Raw genomic sequence first — 20139 nt, 5'->3', positions numbered from 1 at the left:
CTATTCCCCACACTTTGAGAAACGCTGAGCTAACTTAACAGCTAACTTAAGGGTACCTCCGTTTGGTCGTTTTTCTTTTTTTTTTCTTTTTTCTTTTTTTTTGGCTGGTGTCGACAAACAATGAAAAATCGTTGTCTGGCTGCCTTTCAGTGTCCTTTTCATCTTTCCGTCAGCTTTCTCCAACCATTCATCCCATCGACTGCGCAAAATAGTGAACAAACTTGGTACTGAAAGCGGGTTGGGTAATACCAGAGACTTTGGTAATACCAAATCGGTGCGGTGGGCGGGGGGTACATTACAGATTATTTAAAATATGATACTATCTTTCTTGCTGGCAAATGAAATTAATAAAGAAAATGAACAGAAGTATTCATTCTGAATATTTCATATCTATTTTAATCTGAATGATGTGATGATATTGGGGGGGTTATATTAGCTGGATCTGATTTTTGGGGGGGTCATGACCCCCGTAACCCCCGTGCAAATTACGCGCATGGGCAGGGCTGTGTATGTATGTGTGGGCGGAGTTAACAAAAAAGGGGCGAGGTCCTGTTGGGGTATGGGCATGTTTGTTTTGGTGATTTTTTAATATCAACATCGGATGCAGGCTTGCACTTGCACTGTCAGACTTGCACTCTCAGACACTTGCACTTCCGCTAGTGACATCACTTGCAGTCTTTATTTTTTATTTTATTGAATTTTTTTATTACTTTTTGTTTGAAATTCCCAACATTTTACAACAGTAGCCAGGTGGCGAAGACAACAAAAAAGAAACTAAATTACAATGTCACTTGCAATCGCTACTTGCACTCTCCGCTACCTGTGATGTCACTTGCAATCAACACAAATCATGCTTGTTGCTGATGGAGACAAGACGCTGTGGTGGTGGTTAAACTATTAAACCTACAGTAATTTAGTACTATAATGTACAGGGTCCTGCAAGAAAAAGACAAGACCGGCAAATCCGTGGCCAGAACACCAGAATATGAACGTTTTCGCAAAGTCTCTCGCTAAGCATAGAAAAAAACACTTAACATGGCTTAATATATTAAGATGCTATTAAATTATCAAATTAAATATACAGTTCATTAATATAATGAATGTGTATATAGTATTTTCCTCAAATACCGCAAAATGTGGCATAATGGACTAAGATGATAAAGACCAAACTCAATATGCTTCTCTACATTATTAAAATACATAACTAATAGGTACAGGCACGCAGGTGAGCCCAGAATAAACGCAACATGCAAAGTTTCGCGTTAAGTATTTTTCCATATAGAATAAAAAGTCTTCAACTCGTTTATATCACTGTCTTTGTCCATTAAGCTACATTAGATTCAAGATTTTTTTTTTTTTTTTTTATTATTATTATTTTTTTATTCGTCACATACAAAATTATATATAGCATACATAACCAGCAGTGAAATGTAAGTTGAATTTTATCATATCATTCATATATCAATCATATCATTATGTGTTTTATTTATAATGATTTTCTATAGGAGGAAAACGTTTAATGTACAATTTAACGCACTGCGTTCTGTACTCGTCTGCTTGCCTGTATGGAGTTGATCCTTTTAAAATCACTTAATGCATTTCATAATGCACGTTCATATTTGCTGGTCTGTAAATACGTCAACCACAAGACATATAGGCTAGGCCTACTGAATTGTCTTTATCATCTTAGTCTGTTATTAGGCCACATTAAGCGTTTTGTTGTATGGGAGGACAAAGTTTGCGCATTGTGTTCATAGCCATCTGCTTGCCTTGTAGTACTTTAAATAATAACTCTATATCGAATTTGGTCTTTTAATTGAACTTAATGTATCTTAGTACATTATGCCATATTAAGTGTTTGTTTTTTCTACAGGAGGAAAACGCTTAATGAAAGACTTTGTGCATTGTGTTCATATTCTGCTGTTCTGTGGCCACGGTCCAGGCTTGTCTTTTTCTTGCAGGACCCTGTACGTTATAGTACTAAATTAGTTTTAATCGTTTAATCACCACCACAGCGTCTTGTCTCCATTGGAAACACGCACGATTTGTGTCGATTGCAAGTGACGTCACAGGTAGCAGAGAGGGCAAGTAGCGATTGCAAGTGACATTGTAATTTAGTTTCTTTTTTCTTGTCTTCGCAACCTGGCTACTGTTGTAAAATGTTGAGAGATTCAAACAAAAATTAATAAAAAAATTCAACAAAATAAAAAATAAAGACTGCAAGTGACGTCGCTAGCGGAAGCACAAGTGTCTGAGAGTGCAAGTCTGAGAGTGCAAGTGCAAGTCTGCAGCCAGACCCTTCTCACATTGTTAGGCATAATTTGCTTAGTGAGCCTTAAGCTAATTTTAAACATGGTTACAAAGAAAAATTTAAAAAAGGTTTTTACCAAAATTACATAGTTTTTCTTTTTAAAAACTAGTGCTATCAGTAGAATAAAAAATCAAAAAAATCATGATAAATATAATGAATAAAATTTGACCAGTCTTCAGAAAGCAGAATGAAACTAATATTATCAAAATTGTTGAATCTAAAAAAAATATTGCTTTAACTATAATCTGTGATGGGCAATACTGTTTGCTGCTCTAGAAATGTCATTTTTGGAAAACATGGTGCATTTTCCCCCCTCCAGGATTCTTTGATTAAAAGAAAGATCAAACAAACCCCATTTATTTGAAATAGAAATTACTTTTGATCAGTTTAATGTATACTTTCTCAATTTAAAACAATGAAGTGCACTAGTCTGTGCATTAAAAAGTTGCTTTGGTTATGTTATCTTTAGTTATTCAGTGAAGGTCAAAATAAATTAGGAGAGTTGTTGTGATAAATATATAATGCAATTATAAAAATTCATATTGATCGAAGAATCCCCATCCTCAGATTTCTCTGAGGACCTCCATGGTTGCCAAAATGCAGTAGATAATTTGATCTGTTATTTTTACCAAAACAAAAAAAATTGTTCAACTCAGACAGGGTTAAAATCACACGTGTCTGTGCTAGTTGCCTCCTCAGGGACAACTAGTCAACAAGTCTCTCGCTGTCACTCCTCTAGCCTGATGTCTCCCTATTCTGGTTTCAGTGTCATGCTGTATGGAATACTTGGAAGGATGCTGTGATCACAAAGCTGTAGAAAAAAACCGCAGGAATGATCATTTGCTTTTGGTTTTAGACAAGGCTTCTATTTTTGGGTAAATAAAGTTTAACCGGTTTATTCAGCCAGAAAGAGATGTAATGAGATGAAGACCATGTTTGCAGTCTTGAAACTAGAGGAGAAAGACCAGCAGCAGGTTGTCTGTTTAATAAGGGTCTCTCTGTGGAGGGTTCAAAGCTATGTGTGTGTACAGGAGCGGGCGATAACATTTGTTCATTACTTTCCCAAATTATAGTTGCTGTGTGACTTGATACATGATTTGTTTGTCCCATGTACGCTCTGGTTTGATGCAAGCTCATGCATGTGTGTTTTTGTGTGCAATAGATGCTTTTTCTTGTCAGACCACTACTTCCTAATTGTCTCAGAGTATGTGTTTGGTTGCTATGGGGTCTCCCAGGGTGACGAATGGAGATCAGAACAGAGAGCTGTAATTAGAAGTGACTGTGTGTGATTGGGCAGTGCAGTCTGCAGGGGGTGACGGACTCAGCAAGGTTGCGGAGGGAAGAAATAGATGGATTCGAGGTGGGTGGGTTGAGTTTAGATTTATTGGAGAAAACAGCTTGTAGATGTAGGCTTTGGTAAAGGTGATTTAGTCACTTTTGATTGCAAAGCACGGTGTTCCCTGACTACCATTCCCATAATCCTCTAATGACACTGAAGTGTGGAACAGCCAGCATGTGCTGAACTGTCTGTACCACTGAATCCTTGACTCATAGTCTTATTTGGGTGGTCGACAAGATGTGCTTTTTTAGGGTCCAGTGTCCAGTGCTTAAACATTTCCAGCATTAACATTTAATTTAATTTTGAATGTGATTTCTGAATGCCTATATTGTGTGATTGAATTTGCTTTCCACTTGTCACACTATAAAAACATTTAATATTTGTATAATTAATTTTAACAACACTAGAAAATGAAGTCTATTTATAAATTAATTGGTTACTGTAGACACTTAAAAATAAAGGTTCTTTATTGTCATTTATGAATCCATGATGAAGCTTTAACATCCATAGAACCTTTGAAGAACCAATAGTTGTTCCTAGGTTCCAAATGGATTTTTGTGGTGATGCCATATAAGATCAATTTTGGATCCTCAAAGAACCTTCCAGTGAACAGTTCTTAAAATAACAATTTCTTCTTAGTGTGAAGAACTTTTAATAATCAAAAAAAGGCTTTTTCAATATCAGAAACCTTTTGTGGAATGGGAAGGTTCCATGGATGTTAATGGATCCATCAATTCCTACAAAGAACCTTTCTACACAAGGTTATTTTTTAATGGAAAAAGAAAAGTTATTTAAATTATTCAAATGTTCTTCACTCCAAGAAAAAAAATGGTTCTCTTTAGAAAGGTACTTACAGGATCCCAAAATGTTTTTTTATGGCATAACTGTGAAAGGCCCCTTTGTTTTAAGAGTGTATGGCTAAATGTGGTTAAATATTTTCTCATGCAGAATGAGCAACTGTTACAGTGAAGCTTGTGGAGTTGAGTTTGGCCTCAGATTGACCTAACAGCGTGAAACACAGCGTGACATTAAATCTTATGCTAAGACAGTATTTTGCATGTCACTCTGTATGATAAATCAATTGCAGCATAAATTGTATTCAAGCTCTATAACTATACTCAACAATTGCAGTAGTTTCATAATATGAACGTTAACTGCATGATAAAAAAGTATTATGGTTAAAATACCATTTTTTTTCTGTAGACATGTTCCTTTAAAAGTCTTTCTTTTTCAAGCATGAGCAAGATATTATAAAGATGTTAGATACATGAAAAGAATAAGCGCGGTTGCTGTCCTCAGTCCTCAGGGAAAAGAGGAGCTATTAAGCGGTTTCCAAAGACTTGTTTAATATGGATGAAATATATGGCTAGGGACTAGCTTTGACAGAAAGTTAAAAAGAAGTTAAAATACAAAAAGTTTTTTTTTTTTCAGAAGCAAGGAATATGTACAGTGCAGTATGTATTCAATCAGACAGGTTGCTTAAAAAGAGGTTAACATTCATTAATGGGTGAACACAGACATTTGGATTCCATCTGTTGCCTGACAACTGACACCGTGTCCTAACCAGACATGATCAGGTGTTTTTAGCAACAAGCAATTGATCTTTTCGCATTGAACTGAAACTACAAGCTGTCTCATGTAAAGGCAAATGGAAGATGCTTGATGTTTAATGACAGTGATGCAAGTGAGATTTTGGACCAATGAGATTCCACAGTGGGCGGAGCTTGCTTTACATAGAAGATGTTTATTCACTACAATGTCCTGCTGGTTGTTGCTATTCCCTGCAGTGGATATTTATAACAAAACCTCTTAACAAGGAAGAGCTTTTGTTGTTTTATCATTTGTCTGTGGAATTGCTTAATAAATGGTTAATCTTTATATAAAAATAGAAAAAAAAACAGCCACGAAATGTCCCATTGAAGGAAAACTTTCAGTACATTACTTCTAAAGCCATTAGATCCTTCTGCACTGTTCAGATATTTCTGTCCTGCTCTTTCTCTGAGTCGATTTCATGCTTTACATAGCCTTGAACATGTCAGGGCATATCAAATCAAACTGAAGAAATCATTTGTGGTCATCAGAGTGAATGCAATGAAGAGGATGAAAGTGAAGATGGTGGTCATATTCTTTAAGTGTTGTTTTTTGCTGTCAATTATACACAAGACTTGAAAAACCTCTTACTTTCACTGTTGCTTTCTCACTGTCTCCTCTCTTTCTGGAGCATTAAAGGTGATGTAATAGGTGTGTAATTTTTCAAAGCTAAAACACTTTCTCCTTTCATAGTCATGGAGGATTTTAGATTGACTGTTTACACCCAAAAAAGAAAATTCTGTCATTGTTTACTCACCCTCATTTTGTTCCAGATCCATGTTGTGTTATATTTTTGGTGGATCATTTTTCAGGAATTGTTTTACAGCTCTTGTCATGCAAGGACAATTTATAGTGACCTGTGGCTGTCAAGCTCCAAAAAGGACAAAGAAAATCACCAAAAATAAAATTCACAGATACTGTACAGTACCAAGCCACAGAGAAGAAATAGAGTGTGCTTCAGAGTAGTGGAAAGAACATTGCTTTCTGCCCCTGACCATCACTGCAACAATCTCTGAGCAAAACATTAAAAGCTATGTATTTTACAGTATCTAATTGCTAAACGAATTCTCTCTAATTAAGAAAATACTAGAGCCCGACCGATATATCGATCGGCATCGGCATTTATAACGGCCGATGAAACATGAGAAACAGAGTCTCATGCTTCACTCATGTTATGAGTGTTGCATAGTGTGCCCACCAGAGGGAGCTCTGCAGCTCCAGAGTTAACAACAGCGCCAGAAGTCCACTACAGAAGAAAGCGATCAGCCAAGCCACGGAGATACTGTTTTGACGGTGAGTCTGTCGTTCGTCATGTGAAATTATTGTAGATTTAGTTCATACCCTGTATATAAAAACTGTGTGGTAGTTCTAGCTAACGGTCCTATCATTATCACTTCTAAATATTCTGTAACATCACTTACAGCTGCTAATGCATTGCTATATTAGATTAGCCACAAAGCGAATACCATGTTTATCAGTGGAAGAGCGCAAACGTTAATAGGAGGTCAAACTATAACGTTAGCGTTTAACTTATTCTTATTCTATTGCGGTGTGTTTCCCACATAATGACCGCGTAATTGGGCCTTTCACACAGGACGTGGTATGCACGGCGCTTGCCGCTGGGTTCAGCGTTGCCCTTCAGATACAACGCGATTTGCGCTGCGCTATGGCATAGGCGGAGTTTAAAAAACGTTTAGCGGGAGCTCTTTCATAGTCTGTTCCTCCTCCTTTCGGTCAGAAGCAAACATGTATCTGTCCCGTTGTAAGAAGCGAGCGATAGCGCTAGTCCTGCTGATGAGAATTAAGAGAGAAGCAAGGAAGAAGAGGCTACCCTCAGGTCCAGAGAACAATTTGGTGAATTCAGGCTGGTTACGTTACTCTAACTCTAATAGCTTCCTTTTTAGCAGGCCCCTTAAATGCTTGCTATTAACTTGTTTGAAGGTGGTTCTTCTCAAAATTGACAGCGATGTGTTCATGACACTAACGTTAACCATTCAACTTCGAATTGATTCCGTAATCTTCCGGTAATAGTAGGCAAGACGATGTTCTGTGAGAGCAAATATAGTGTAGTTACAGTAACTACAGTAGGTGCGTCAGAAATGATTAAACCAGAGGGGACATGTAAATAAATGAGCTGAACAAGCGCTTTTTTTTTTTACATATTGTTTCAAAGCAGCTTTACAGACATAACAGGAAAATGTTGAAATAATATTGTTAAATATAAGTAGGTTATGCCTATTGCTGGACAAATAAAAAAATATATATATATTTCTCATTTTTGCCTATGTAGGAGATCCCAGTTTATTATTATTATAATTCTAATGATGACATGAGTAATGATACATGGTGATATTATTAATAAACATGCTTATTCTTTCTCTGTCTCTCTTTCTGCCTACAGATGGCTGAAAAAGGTGAATGCTGTAGCAGCAAAGTGTGGGACTACTTCTGCAAATACTTTAACTTTAGTATTATAATTTATTTACAGTACACACACAGACTGTTAAAACCAGCTTCAACTGGAAGAAAGTAAAAGTGTTAAATGTTTAAAACCAGACTGTTTTTTGATCATTAAAAAATATATACTTTTGATGTGCAATTGTTTAGTCATTGAGACTGTAATCTAAGGCTTTTTTTTTAACATAGTCCATTCTGGAAAATGGTTTATACAGCCCACATACATAGAACAGGCAGATATTTTGCTATTGAATGTTGTGTAAGTGCAGTTTATAGGAAATGGGTCTAATATCCAGATTATTTTTAAAATCTAAATATCGGCTTATAAATCGGCTCTTTTCGAGTTAATATCGGCATCGGCCCCCAAAAATCCATATCGGTCGGGCTCTAGAAAATACTTCTTATTTAGGCAGATAATGAGGACGGAGCGTGCATAATAAACTGCATTTACTGTACCATCATTCTCTTTAGTAGCACAAAAACATAAATAAGCTGCATTCAAGTCATGTCAAAATAATCATATATGTATTTACACATATGGATGACATCATAATGGGGAAAAGTCAGGATTTTCTTTTTTGACTTATTTTTATTTTTGATGTTCTTTTGTCATTTTTAATAGTGTTTAGTTGTGTAGTTTTAAATTGTTTTTACATAATTCTATATAGCTTTCATTTACTTTTATTTTAGATATAGCTTTAGTAGTTTTAGTATTTTTAGTACTTCAACTTAATCTCATTTCAGTTAATTGCCAAGGCAACAAAGTTTTCATGTAATATTTTAATTGAATTCAGCTTTATGTCAATTATCCAAAAGCATTTTCTTTATAGTTTTATTTTTTAGTTAACAGTAACAATACTGATTAAAGAATTGGGGCGGAAGCAAATTAGTATAAATCCTGAATTATAACCTTGATGGTCAGTTTAATTTGCATGCATTTTCTGTACTGATGATGAAGAATAGTGAAAAAGCTTATTAGAAAATCTTATTCATTTAGCCTGTTTATGAGGAGACAGGGTTGTATGACCAAGCTACTTTCCCCATCATTTTCAGTGACAACCAATTACACACCTAATGCACATTCATTGCTCTTCATTTTTCATACAGGATCACTAAAATGGCTTTGTCATTATCAGCTAGGGAAAAAGAGAGAAACAATTAAGGATTGTGTCAGGAATGAATTAAATGCACATCACATAATAGTTATGATTTCTAAACACATAGCTCCTTCAAAAGGTCTAGGTTTAGCAAGTTACCCCTTATTGGTAAAAAGTGTTAACTACTATGTTGACACCACAAACATCTTTTTCATTAACATCAATTCTGAAATTGCTATTCTATGTCTACATAAACTGTTTTTGCAAGGAAAATATATTGTATATTGTTATTACTTTAGATGTTTTAATTAGTTTGTTTTATTTATTTATTTTGGAGGAGATGACCAGGACTGAATATGCTCTCTGCTGCCACCTAGTTTACTCCCTGGTATCTGTCTCTATCTGTCCCACTGGTTCTGCTGTTAACTACAGTTACAGTTTGCTGTCCCGGAGTACTGCAGATATCCGAGTCAGCAGCTACTGCAGTCATGCCAAGAGAGAAATACAGACATACAGAGACTGTCTTTAACTAACATACATCCTTTCTCAGACTCTTAAAGTCATCCCCTCCTGGGATGGTCCTGGTGTCTTGATTTGGGCGTTTCAGTGCCGTAATAACCTGTGTGCGCACATCAGTCAGTACTCCCATGCTCTTTCTCACATGTTGTTTGTGCCAGTGACAGTTCAGTTAAATTATGACTAGCATCGATATCTGGATGCTTTTCTCTTTCACCTTTAAACATGCAACTCCATTAACAGTTGGCTGTGCTGCAGCAGGGCTGTTCTCTTTGCTGATGCTGCATTTCTCTCCACATTCATATCGTAATTTCACTGCTGTGCAGCATTTTTCATTTTTCCTTTGAAAACTTTATGAAGGTCATTCTTAAATTAGAGTTAAGCATCGGGTATAATACAACCCGAATTCCAGAAAAGTTGGGACGTTTTTTAAATTTTAATAAAATGAAAACTAAAAGACTTTCAAATCACATGAGCCAATATTTTATTCACAATAGAACATAGATAACATAGCAAATGTTTAAACTGAGAAAGTTTACAATTTTATGCACAAAATGAGCTCATTTCAATTTTGATTTCTGCTACAGGTCTCAAAATAGTTGGGACGGGGCATGTTTACCATGGTGTAGCATCTCCTTTTCTTTTCAAAACAGTTTGAAGACATCTGGGCATTGAGGCTATGAGTTGCTGGAGTTTTGCTGTTGGAATTTGGTCCCATTCTTGCCTTATATAGATTTCCAGCTGCTGAAGAGTTCGTGGTCGTATTTGACGTATTTTTCGTTTAATGATGCGCCAAATGTTCTCTATAGGTGAAAGATCTGGACTGCAGGCAGGCCAGGTTAGCACCCGGACTCTTCTACGACGAAGCCATGCTGTTGTTATAGCTGCAGTATGTGGTTTTGCATTGTCCTGCTGAAATAAACAAGGCCTTCCCTGAAATAGACGTTGTTTGGAGGGAAGCATATGTTGCTCTAAAACCTTTATATACCTTTCAGCATTCACAGAGCCTTCCAAAACATGCAAGCTGCCCATACCGTATGCACTTATGCACCCCCATACCATCAGAGATGCTGGCTTTTGAACTGAACGCTGATAACATGCTGGAAGGTCTCCCTCCTCTTTAGCCCGGAGGACACGGCGTCCGTGATTTCCAACAAGAATGTCAAATTTGGACTCGTCTGACCATAAAACACTATTCCACTTTGAAATAGTCCATTTTAAATGAGCCTTGGCCCACAGGACACGACGGCGCTTCTGGACCATGTTCACATATGGCTTCCTTTTTGCATGATAGAGCTTTAGTTGGCATCTGCTGATGGCACGGCGGATTGTGTTTACCGACAGTGGTTTCTGGACGTATTCCTGGGCCCATTTAGTAATGTCATTGACACAATCATGCCGATGAGTGATGCAGTGTCGTCTGAGAGCCCGAAGACCACGGGCATCCAATAAAGGTCTCCGGCCTTGTTCCTTACGCACAGAGATTTCTCCAGTTTCTCTGAATCTTTTGATGATGTTATGCACTGTAGATGATGAGATTTGCAAAACCTTTGCAATTTGACGTTGAGGAACATTGTTTTTAAAGTTTTCCACAATTTTTTTACGCAGTCTTTCACAGATTGGAGAGCCTCTGCCCATCTTTACTTCTGAGAGACTCTGCTTCTCTAAGACAAAGCTTTTATAGCTAATCATGTTACAGACCTGATATCAATTAACTTAATTAATCACTATATGTTCACCCAGCTGAATCTTTTCAAAACTGCTTGCTTTTTTAGCCATTTGTTGCCCCCATGCCAACTTTTTTGAGACCTGTAGCAGGCATTAAATTTTAAATGAGCTAATTAAGTGGATAAAAGTGTAAAATTTCTCAGTTTAAACATTTGCTACGTTATCTATGTTCTATTGTGAATAAAATATTGGCTCATGTGATTTGAAATTCCTTTAGTTTTCATTTTATTAAAATTTAAAAAACGTCCCAACTTTTCTGGAATTCGGGTTGTATAATTCCTCTGGAGTTCTGCTTAATTATAGACATATATTCTACAAATTGGACAAACTAGTTACAGCTTTTCTGATATGTTTTCACACCAGAATCCATTGTATTAACCAAAATTATTTATGAAATATTGTAAAATAAAAAATGTTAGGAATCTATTTCTATTTTGCTCTCTCTCTCTCTCTCTCTACCTCTCTATATATTTAGTTTTTATGTACGAATTTTTACATTCAAATTTTTTAATTAATTTACTATTTTGAAACTGTGTTGGGGGACAGCATTTGCTGAAAACTTACACCAAACAAAGACTAATTTTTCAGACCTATAAACAAATTTTACACCATTTTATGCTCATGTTGAAAGCACTAGCATTCAGAAACCATCACAATGTCATCACAACCTCCGTTAACACACAATTCTCATTATGTGAACATTAGTATGCAAACTACTTCACACAGCACCCAGAATGGGGTTTGCAAAAATAGCTACTTGGCTACTAAATAGAGTTCTTGGCTTTAGATGCAAACAGTACAGAAAGCTCTCACATTAGAGGAAAAGTATTGAATGAAATCACTGTCATTCTTTCGAGTGCCAACATGCCGCCTTCTAAAATGTAAACTGGGCTCTTTATAGATATACAGTATGATGAAGTTTTTGTGTAAGATTTGTCAAATTTCAGTTTTCACTACAGCTCTTGACCTGTGGTTAGTAGCATAGTTTCTTGTTAGTAAGATATATGGACTTAAAAAAATGATGCTTTTGGGCACAATAAGCAAGCTTACATGCAGTACAATCTAAATCTCCCATTTAATTAAATATATATACATTTTAATTCCCTTGCTCCAGTGAATCGTGACACTATGGTGTTTAATCAGTGAGTCACGTTGTACGGGAAATGCGAATTCATTGTGTATTCATGTTGGCTTAAGCTAGTTTTTCACCAGGAAACTGAGTAAATGTGTTTTAGCAATTGACAAAAAAGTACAGCTATAATAGAGAATTTGTGGAGAAGTTCAAAAGTTAGGGTCAGTTATGGGAACACATTCATATTTATATAATATATTCAGTCTCCTTAGGGGAAGATAACAAATGTGGAGAGTGAGGTTTAGAGGTGGAATTAAGTACCTTATTTTTCGGACTATAAGTCGCACCTGAGTATAAGTCGCATCAGTCCAAAACTACGTCATGATGAGGAAAAAAACATATATAAGTCGCACTGGACTATAAGTCGTATTTATTTAGAACCAAGAACCAAGAGAAAACATTACCGTCTACAGCCGCGAGAGGGCGCTCTATGCTGCTTAGTGTAGACTACAGGAGCACTGAGCAGCATAGAGCGCCCTCTCGCGGCTGGAGACGGTAATGTTTTCTTTTGGTTCATGTCTCTTAGTTCATTTCTCTTGGTTCATGTCAAATTAATTTTGATAAATAAGTCGCACCTGACTATAAGTCGCAGGACCAGCCAAACTATGAAAAAAAGTGCGACTTATAGTCCGGAAAATACGGTAAACCTTAAAATAACTGGAGCTCAGGATAAAAATGTCTCTAGTGATTCTCTACTCCATCACAGAGAGAGCATTCCTTATTCAGACTAGTGACTCACTGCCACTGCTCTGCCATTTCCTGATTTGTTTGTTATTAATTAGTTTAGTAAGGGATGCGGGAGACTTGGAAACTAATTTCAGACTCTCTTTTTCTCTCTCTCCCTCTCAGATGGCAAGGTATATGCACTGGGCGGGATGGGAGCCGACACAACTCCTCAGGCCTCAGTGAGGCTGTATGAGCCGACGAAGGACCAGTGGCTCCCCCTCACCTCCATGCCCACCCCGCGCTACGGAGCCTTCTCCTTCCTGCGCGGAAACAAAATCTATGTTCTGGGTAAGCCCTCATAAATCTGAATCATTTGGTTGTTTGTGAGAGACACACTCTTGGTTCTCTAGGAATAATAAGACATGACCATATAATAAAAAAAGAGCAGACAGACATGTAATGGTAAAACGTTTGTTTAGTGTGAAAGGGGATCTGCAATTCAAATCTCAACCTAACACATAGTTTTTTAAAATGGCAAAAAAAATAAAAATCTAACTTTGACAGCCACTGAACTTAAACTTTAGCATTTTCATCAAAAGGAAAAAAATTATATAATTTTCTAGCAATATTATGGTAATTTATATTATGACAAAATTAAGTTAGAGCGGATAATCTGACTAATTGGATAATTTAGACAAATACTTTTTTCCTAAAATGATCATGAGGATCATGTTCAAAACTTTGGGATGGTAAGAATATTAATGTTTTTGAAAGAAGTCTCTTATTCTCACTAAGGCTGCATTTATTTAACCAGAAAAATATTTTTATACATGAAAAATTCTGTTTCTATTTGTATATATTTAAAAATGTAATTTAGTCCTGTGATGCAAAGCTGAATTTTTTATAATTAATAAAAAATCATTACTCCAGTCTTTAGTGTCACATAATACCTCAGAAATTATTATAATATGCTGATTTTCTAAAAAAAAAAAAAAAAAACATTTCTTGTTATTATCAGTTGAAAACAGTTGTGCTGCTTAATATATTTTGTGAAAACCATGCAAAAACTTTTTTTTCAGGAATCTTTTACAATTAGAAAGTTCAAAATATCTGCATTTACTTGAATTGATTAAATCTTTTATAATTTTGTAAATGTTTTACTGTCACTTTTGATTAATTTAATGTGTCCTTGTTGAATATAAGTATTATTTTCTTTTAAAAAATCTTACTGACCCTCAACTGTGGAACAGTAGAGTGTGTATATGCTTTTCATATGCATAAAATACAATATATACTGTTTTAAAGGAATAGAAATGTGGGTCTTCTCTCTGGAGGTGCTTAACAGACGGTGTATTAGACTAGCCAATAATTATAATGTAACTTATTTTCTGTGTCACACTGTGTCACAGTATTCTCCAGGAGCAGCAGATGTGGTAAAAAACACCTGGTAATTGTTCATGTTGTGCCAGGGCTGATAAGAACCGTGGAGTGGGGTGAAGTGAAATCTGCACTGCAATATGCTGCAGGGATCTGACAGTTTATAGCAGAGCTGTTCAGTTCCTACTTCAGTGTTGGAAATCCCAAAGGAGCATTAAATGGAAGCCTACACTGCAAATTTCCATGAGACACAGCCCTCAGATGCAAGTTATTGCCAGCACTGGCCTGTTTTTGGCAAAGTGAAAGAATCATTGACCATACATGACTTTGTGCTACTCTGTGTGTTAGTGTTTGTATGTCTGTGTCTGTGTATGTATGTGTGTGTGTGTGTGTGTGTGTGTGTGTGTGTGTGTGTGTGTGTGTGTGTGTGAGAGAGAGAAAGAGATAGAGAGAGAGAGAGAGAGAGAGAGAGAGAGAGAGAGAGAGAGAGAGAGAGAGAGTATAAATGTTTAATTATGCATATTTTAGTAAGTAAACAAAGTATTGGGACAAAATAATGTCCCCTGAAGTTAGAGCTAAATATGAGAAAAAAGAACTGATAAATGGGTCAATGACAAATAACAGTAACAAAAAAAAAAACTTTTATCCTTATATTCATATTGGTTTCATATAGTTTTGAAAAACTTGTATACCATTTCCAAGAAAAGTCTGTATGTAAGGACGTAGAACTTGTATATATGTTAATGTACACATTTTATTCAATATTTAAAAAAAATGCTTTTACATTTATTTTCAAGGTAAAATGTATTTCTATTACAAATAACAGAAATTATTAATTAATACATATTATAAAATGTTTTATTCTGCACCCAGATACATTATATAACTTTTCGTAAAGGTAAAACTATTGGATAATTTAAGAGACTCACTGACCTTGACACACAGGCATGATTAGTTTTCAGCATGTTAGTCACACCACATAACTTTGATTTGGCATCATTTTTTTTAGCTCCCCAAAAATATCAAAATGAAATTTAATTCAGACATTTAAATAATTCTTCTCATAAACGTATATTAAATTAATCGAATGTATACATTTTTATAAAGTTTTATTGTTGTTTTATTATTAGTTACTTATATAATTAATAGATCTGGAAACAAAAAATACTTTGTGTCATTGACCCCATTAAATGTTTTTTAATTCTAGAGATGCCAAAGTTTTCTTTTAAGATTAGGGTTAATAGTTAATAATTTAAGAACATTTCACAGTTAAATAGCTAGGTGAATGTGTGTGTGTGTGTGTGTGTGTGTGTGTCTGAGAATGTATGAACTGATACAATGCGATGTAAGTTGCTTTGCATGAAAGCCTCTTCTAAATGTGTACAGTCTGAGTTTGATGAGCATTTGGAGGGGTTAGACTGTGAATGTGTGAGATTTATAGTTGATCAGAGTGTGTTTGTGTCCATGGGGTTGATGAGCATGGGGAGTTGACAGTATGGGGTCTTGTTTTGCCAGATTTGTCCTCTTTCTAACCTCTCTGCACTGTGAGACATTCTGTTCAGGTCAGACACAAAGATCAGCTGCCCTCTCACTCTTTGAGAAGTCATTAAAACTCTGCCTCCCTACACACACACAAACTAATGAGGATCTACTGTAGATGTTTTTGTATAGGTGTAGGCTGGATATGGCAAGAGTGATGGGCAACATCACCTTCCCATGCCAACATATAATTGATCAGCCTGGTGAAGCAGACATGCTCTCATTACTGTTACACACCTGGACTCACATTCTCACACAGCAAGTAAAACTTCTGTGTTACCAAGTAACTTATTACCAAGCCTTCTTTGGTTTCATTTTACAGCTCAAACTGAATGTGAACAGAAATGCTGTGAATTCAGTAGAGATGTAATTATGGATACATGGATAAATTAGTTAATCTTACTTTAATGGTTTTGGGAACTTTTTTTTTTATTACCAAAAGAATAAAAACTAAAGTGAAGAGTTTGTTTATTTAAATTATGTTTAGTGATACAGATTTTTCCAGCTAACTCTAAACAAAATTTTGCTTTCTGCACAGATTAATTTTACTGGAGTTTGATGAATTCAGATTTTCAACCCTGCAAAAACATAAAGCATTTAATATGCATTTAATACCACCTAGTTTTCGAACGATTCTCAAACTATTTCTTTGAAGCAGTTCTAAGATTCAGTTGCTTTAAACCCCTCCTTTACGTGATACTCTGCTCTGATTGATCAGGTGGCCCAGTCTGTTGTGATTGGTCTACTGCATGCAGAGCATGTTGGAAACAATACGCAGTGTTTGTGGGCGGGTTAAGTTGTTTGCAGCCGGTCAATGTAGAACATAGGTGGCCATTATGTAAATGTGTTACCCCGTGATGTGTAACCATCACAGAAGTGGAATTTAAATTGCTGATGACTCATTTAGGCTCTTCTGAGTCGATTTGGGAGACAATAACTTTATTTATCATGCACTTTTGGCTTTATAACTTTGCTGATTGTTTACATTCACATACAGCTACATTACACACCGCATGAAACACAATATTCAAAATGGCATAATAACTTATGAAATTATTAGAAATTGAGATGTGGTGTGTGAAATACAGTGAAATAAGAATATTTTCTCACTAGACTCATGATTCTTCTCCTCCGCTATGACACAGTTTTGTCTTGATGGTTAGACTTTAAACTCATTGATTTGACATCACAGGGAATAATTCATTCAGAGACTTGCTTTTGCTTATATCTCTCTTTGCAGTCTTCATCATCATTCTTTCTTTCTATCTGTTTTCTCTCTCCCTCACTTGTGTTTAAAAAGCTATTCGCCTTTGTATTTCTTGTCATGCTTTAGATACAGTTTGACACTTAAAAAAAGTTTTCCATTGAAGATCTTTTGCTGGGTGATCGCAGTAATATTAAGAAACTTAATTCTGCTGGACCACAAATAGAGCTGCAGTAAAATCACAATAAGGCCAAGAATGAGGAACAAGCCAGTATCACAGAATGCTCATTTAGTTTTTATTTACTTTGGGATGAGCCCCGTGGGGTCTATCATGAGCAACGACACGATCATACGTCACCCAGATGCACCAAGTGGTCTCCCCAAAATAAGATGCCTACTGTGGATGCTAATATTGTTACCTCTGGTGCAGGCAGGAGAGCGACATGACCCCATTCGAATGTGAACTAAAAAACTTAAAAAAAGAAATTTTAAGGCTGCTTTGAAGATGTGTTCCACTGGTGTTGTTTTCATGAAGCTGAGTGAAATTCACTTGTCCCTTGATGATGTGATCTAAAGAATAAAGCACATGCCATTTGATTTGCTGAACAGTATGATTCAGTGGGCTTTTCTTGCATTTTTTGGTGCAAATTTTGAACGAAATTGCACATGATTGATTTAAATGTGATAAAATGTGTAAAAATGAACATTTATGAACAAATGTTTAAAAATGTACATTTAAATGAACATTTTTCATGAGATGAAAACACTTCTCTTATTTTTAGCTGTAAGCATTATCAAACTAGGCAGTTGTGCAATTACAGGTTCTCTATGGACCTAATCAGAGATAGAAATCATCAAAACCTTGCAGTTTACCTCCTCCTGCTCTTTCAGACAGTAATGATAATGTGATAAAAGTTGAAGTGTGAATTTTCTGTTACTGTCCCAACAAATCTTGCATTTTATGACAAACAAATACACTACCATTTTTAATTAATACTCTTATTAAGCAAGGACACATTAAATTGCTCTAAAGTGACAGTGAATACTTTTTAATGTTTAATGTTTGTCTGCCCCAAACTTTTGAATGGTACTAGTGTCATGTCAATTCACTTAAACAAAGGGAAAAGTCATTGAAAAAATCATCTGTACAGACAGATTAGTCTTTATTTCTAAACAAAAGTTCTATACTGCAGCACAGGGGTCTTGGGAGCTAAAAGTTTTAGCTAAAATAAAAGTAAAAACAAAACAAAACAATTGTAGCAAATTCGTTGGAGGAAAGGAAGAGCACAAAGGGGTCGGCTGGACTGCTGACGTATTTATTTAACAACAAAAATGAAACTTCACAAACACCAAATGGTGACTTCTATTCTGACGCGTTGGCACAACACTTTCGGTTTACTCTTTCCGGTTTCGGTTTCCGGTTTGGGTCAGCAGTCCGTCTCTCTCTTGCTTGCTTCCGTCTCTCCTGGCGTTTTATACTCTCTCCACGCCAATTACTGGAACAAGAAACAGGTGATGATAATTTTTGCCCAAACCACTCACTTACCGCTCGTCTCCTGATTCTCTCTCCCACTGCAGACTTCGCTAAACCACGCCCCCCCTGCCACATACCCCCCCCACCGCCCGACTCAGGCCGACTGCAGCCCCCCCCCCCCCCATTTCTGGAGAGGAAGTAGGCCACCGCCATCTGAACACCCGGCATGTGGACCACCTTGAACTTAAAAGGCTGAAGAGCTAGATACCAACGAGTGATCCGCGCGTTGGTATCCTTCATGCGGTGGAGCCACTGCAGCGGAGCGTGGTCCGAACAGAGGGTGAACTCCCGTCCCAGGAGATAATAGCGGAGGGTGAGGACGGCCCATCTGATGGCAAGGCACTCTTTCTCTATGGTGCTGTACTTAGCCTCTCTCTTCGAGAGCATCCGGCTAATGTACAGCACCGGCCGTTCCTCCCCCTCTATCTCCTGGGACAGGACTGCCCCCAGCCCCCTGTCCGACGCGTCTGTCTGCAACAGAAAAGGGAGAGGAAAAATCAGGAGAGTGTAACAACGGCCCGCCACACAGAGCAGCCTTGACCTGGGTAAAGGCCTGCTGACACGGCTCTGTCCACTGGACCGTATCTGGCACCTCCTTTTTAGTAAGGTCAGTCAAAGGGCTGGTGAGGTCCGAATAATTAGGAATAAACCGTCTATAATATCCCGCCAGCCCCAAGAACTGCCTTACCTCCTTTTTGGTCTTGGGACGTGGGCAGGTCGCAATAGCGGCTGTCTTATCAATTTGGGGACGCACCTGTCCATGCCCCAAGTGGAAGCTCAGATACCTTACTTCCACACGCCCAATCGCACACTTCTTTGGGTTGGCCGTGAGCCCCGCTCCCCTCAGCGACCTCAGGACAGCCCTCAGATGCTGCATATGCCGCTGCCAATCATAACTAAATATAATGATATCATCCAGGTAGGCAGCCGCATATGCAGCATGGGGCTGCAGAATCTTATCCATGAGGCGCTGAAAGGTCGCAGGTGCCCCGAACAAGCCAAACGGAAGGGTAACAAATTGGTGTAATCCAAACGGCGTTCTGAAAGCTGTCTTTTCTCTGGATAATGGAGACAAGGGGATCTGCCAATAGCCCTTTGTTAAGTCCAATGTCGAATAAAAACGAGCCGTGCCTAGCCGATCAAGCAACTCGTCAACCCGCGGCATTGGATACGCGTCAAATTTCGACACAGCATTCACCTTGCGATAATCCACACAGAATCGGACTGAGCCGTCCGCTTTCGGAACTAAAACTATCTGGCTCGCCCAGTTACTGTTGGATTCTTCTATTACCCCCATGTCAAGCATAGCACCTAATTCAACCTGAACTACTTTTTTCTTGTGCTCAGGTAAGCGATACGGCCGGCTGCGAACTACCACGCCCGGCTCGGTCTCGATATGGTGCTGAATCAGGTTAGTACGGCCCGGTAGGGGCGAGAAGACGTCGGCAAACTCTGCCTGTAATTTCGTTAAATCAGTGAGTTGGGACAGCGAGAGGTGATCTCCACCTGGAGCCAGGGCGAGGGATTGTGGTTTGATATTCACCTCTGGTCCGAGATCATCCTCCCCCCCAATCACCGTTGCCAACATCACTGATTCTGCCTCATTCCATTTTTTAAGGAGGTTGAGGTGGTAGATCTGACAGGTCCCG

General features: G+C 37.4%; 1 protein-coding gene across 1 annotated transcript in view; it reads left to right on the top strand.

The window, feature by feature from the left end:
* Positions 1-20139, top strand: part of LOC132129231 (kelch domain-containing protein 8B-like) — a 144753-nt gene that overhangs the window by 44355 nt on the left and 80259 nt on the right. The window contains exon 2 of the mRNA XM_059540740.1: positions 13020-13184. Coding sequence (XP_059396723.1) covers positions 13020-13184 — 165 coding nt within the window. The remainder of the gene's footprint in view (positions 1-13019; positions 13185-20139) is intronic.

Source organism: Carassius carassius, chromosome 46 (assembly GCF_963082965.1).
Source record: "Carassius carassius chromosome 46, fCarCar2.1, whole genome shotgun sequence".
Taxonomy (NCBI): Eukaryota; Metazoa; Chordata; class Actinopteri; order Cypriniformes; family Cyprinidae; genus Carassius; species Carassius carassius.
The sequence above is the reverse complement of the archived record's forward strand: the minus strand, read 5'-3'. Positions and strand labels throughout refer to the sequence as shown.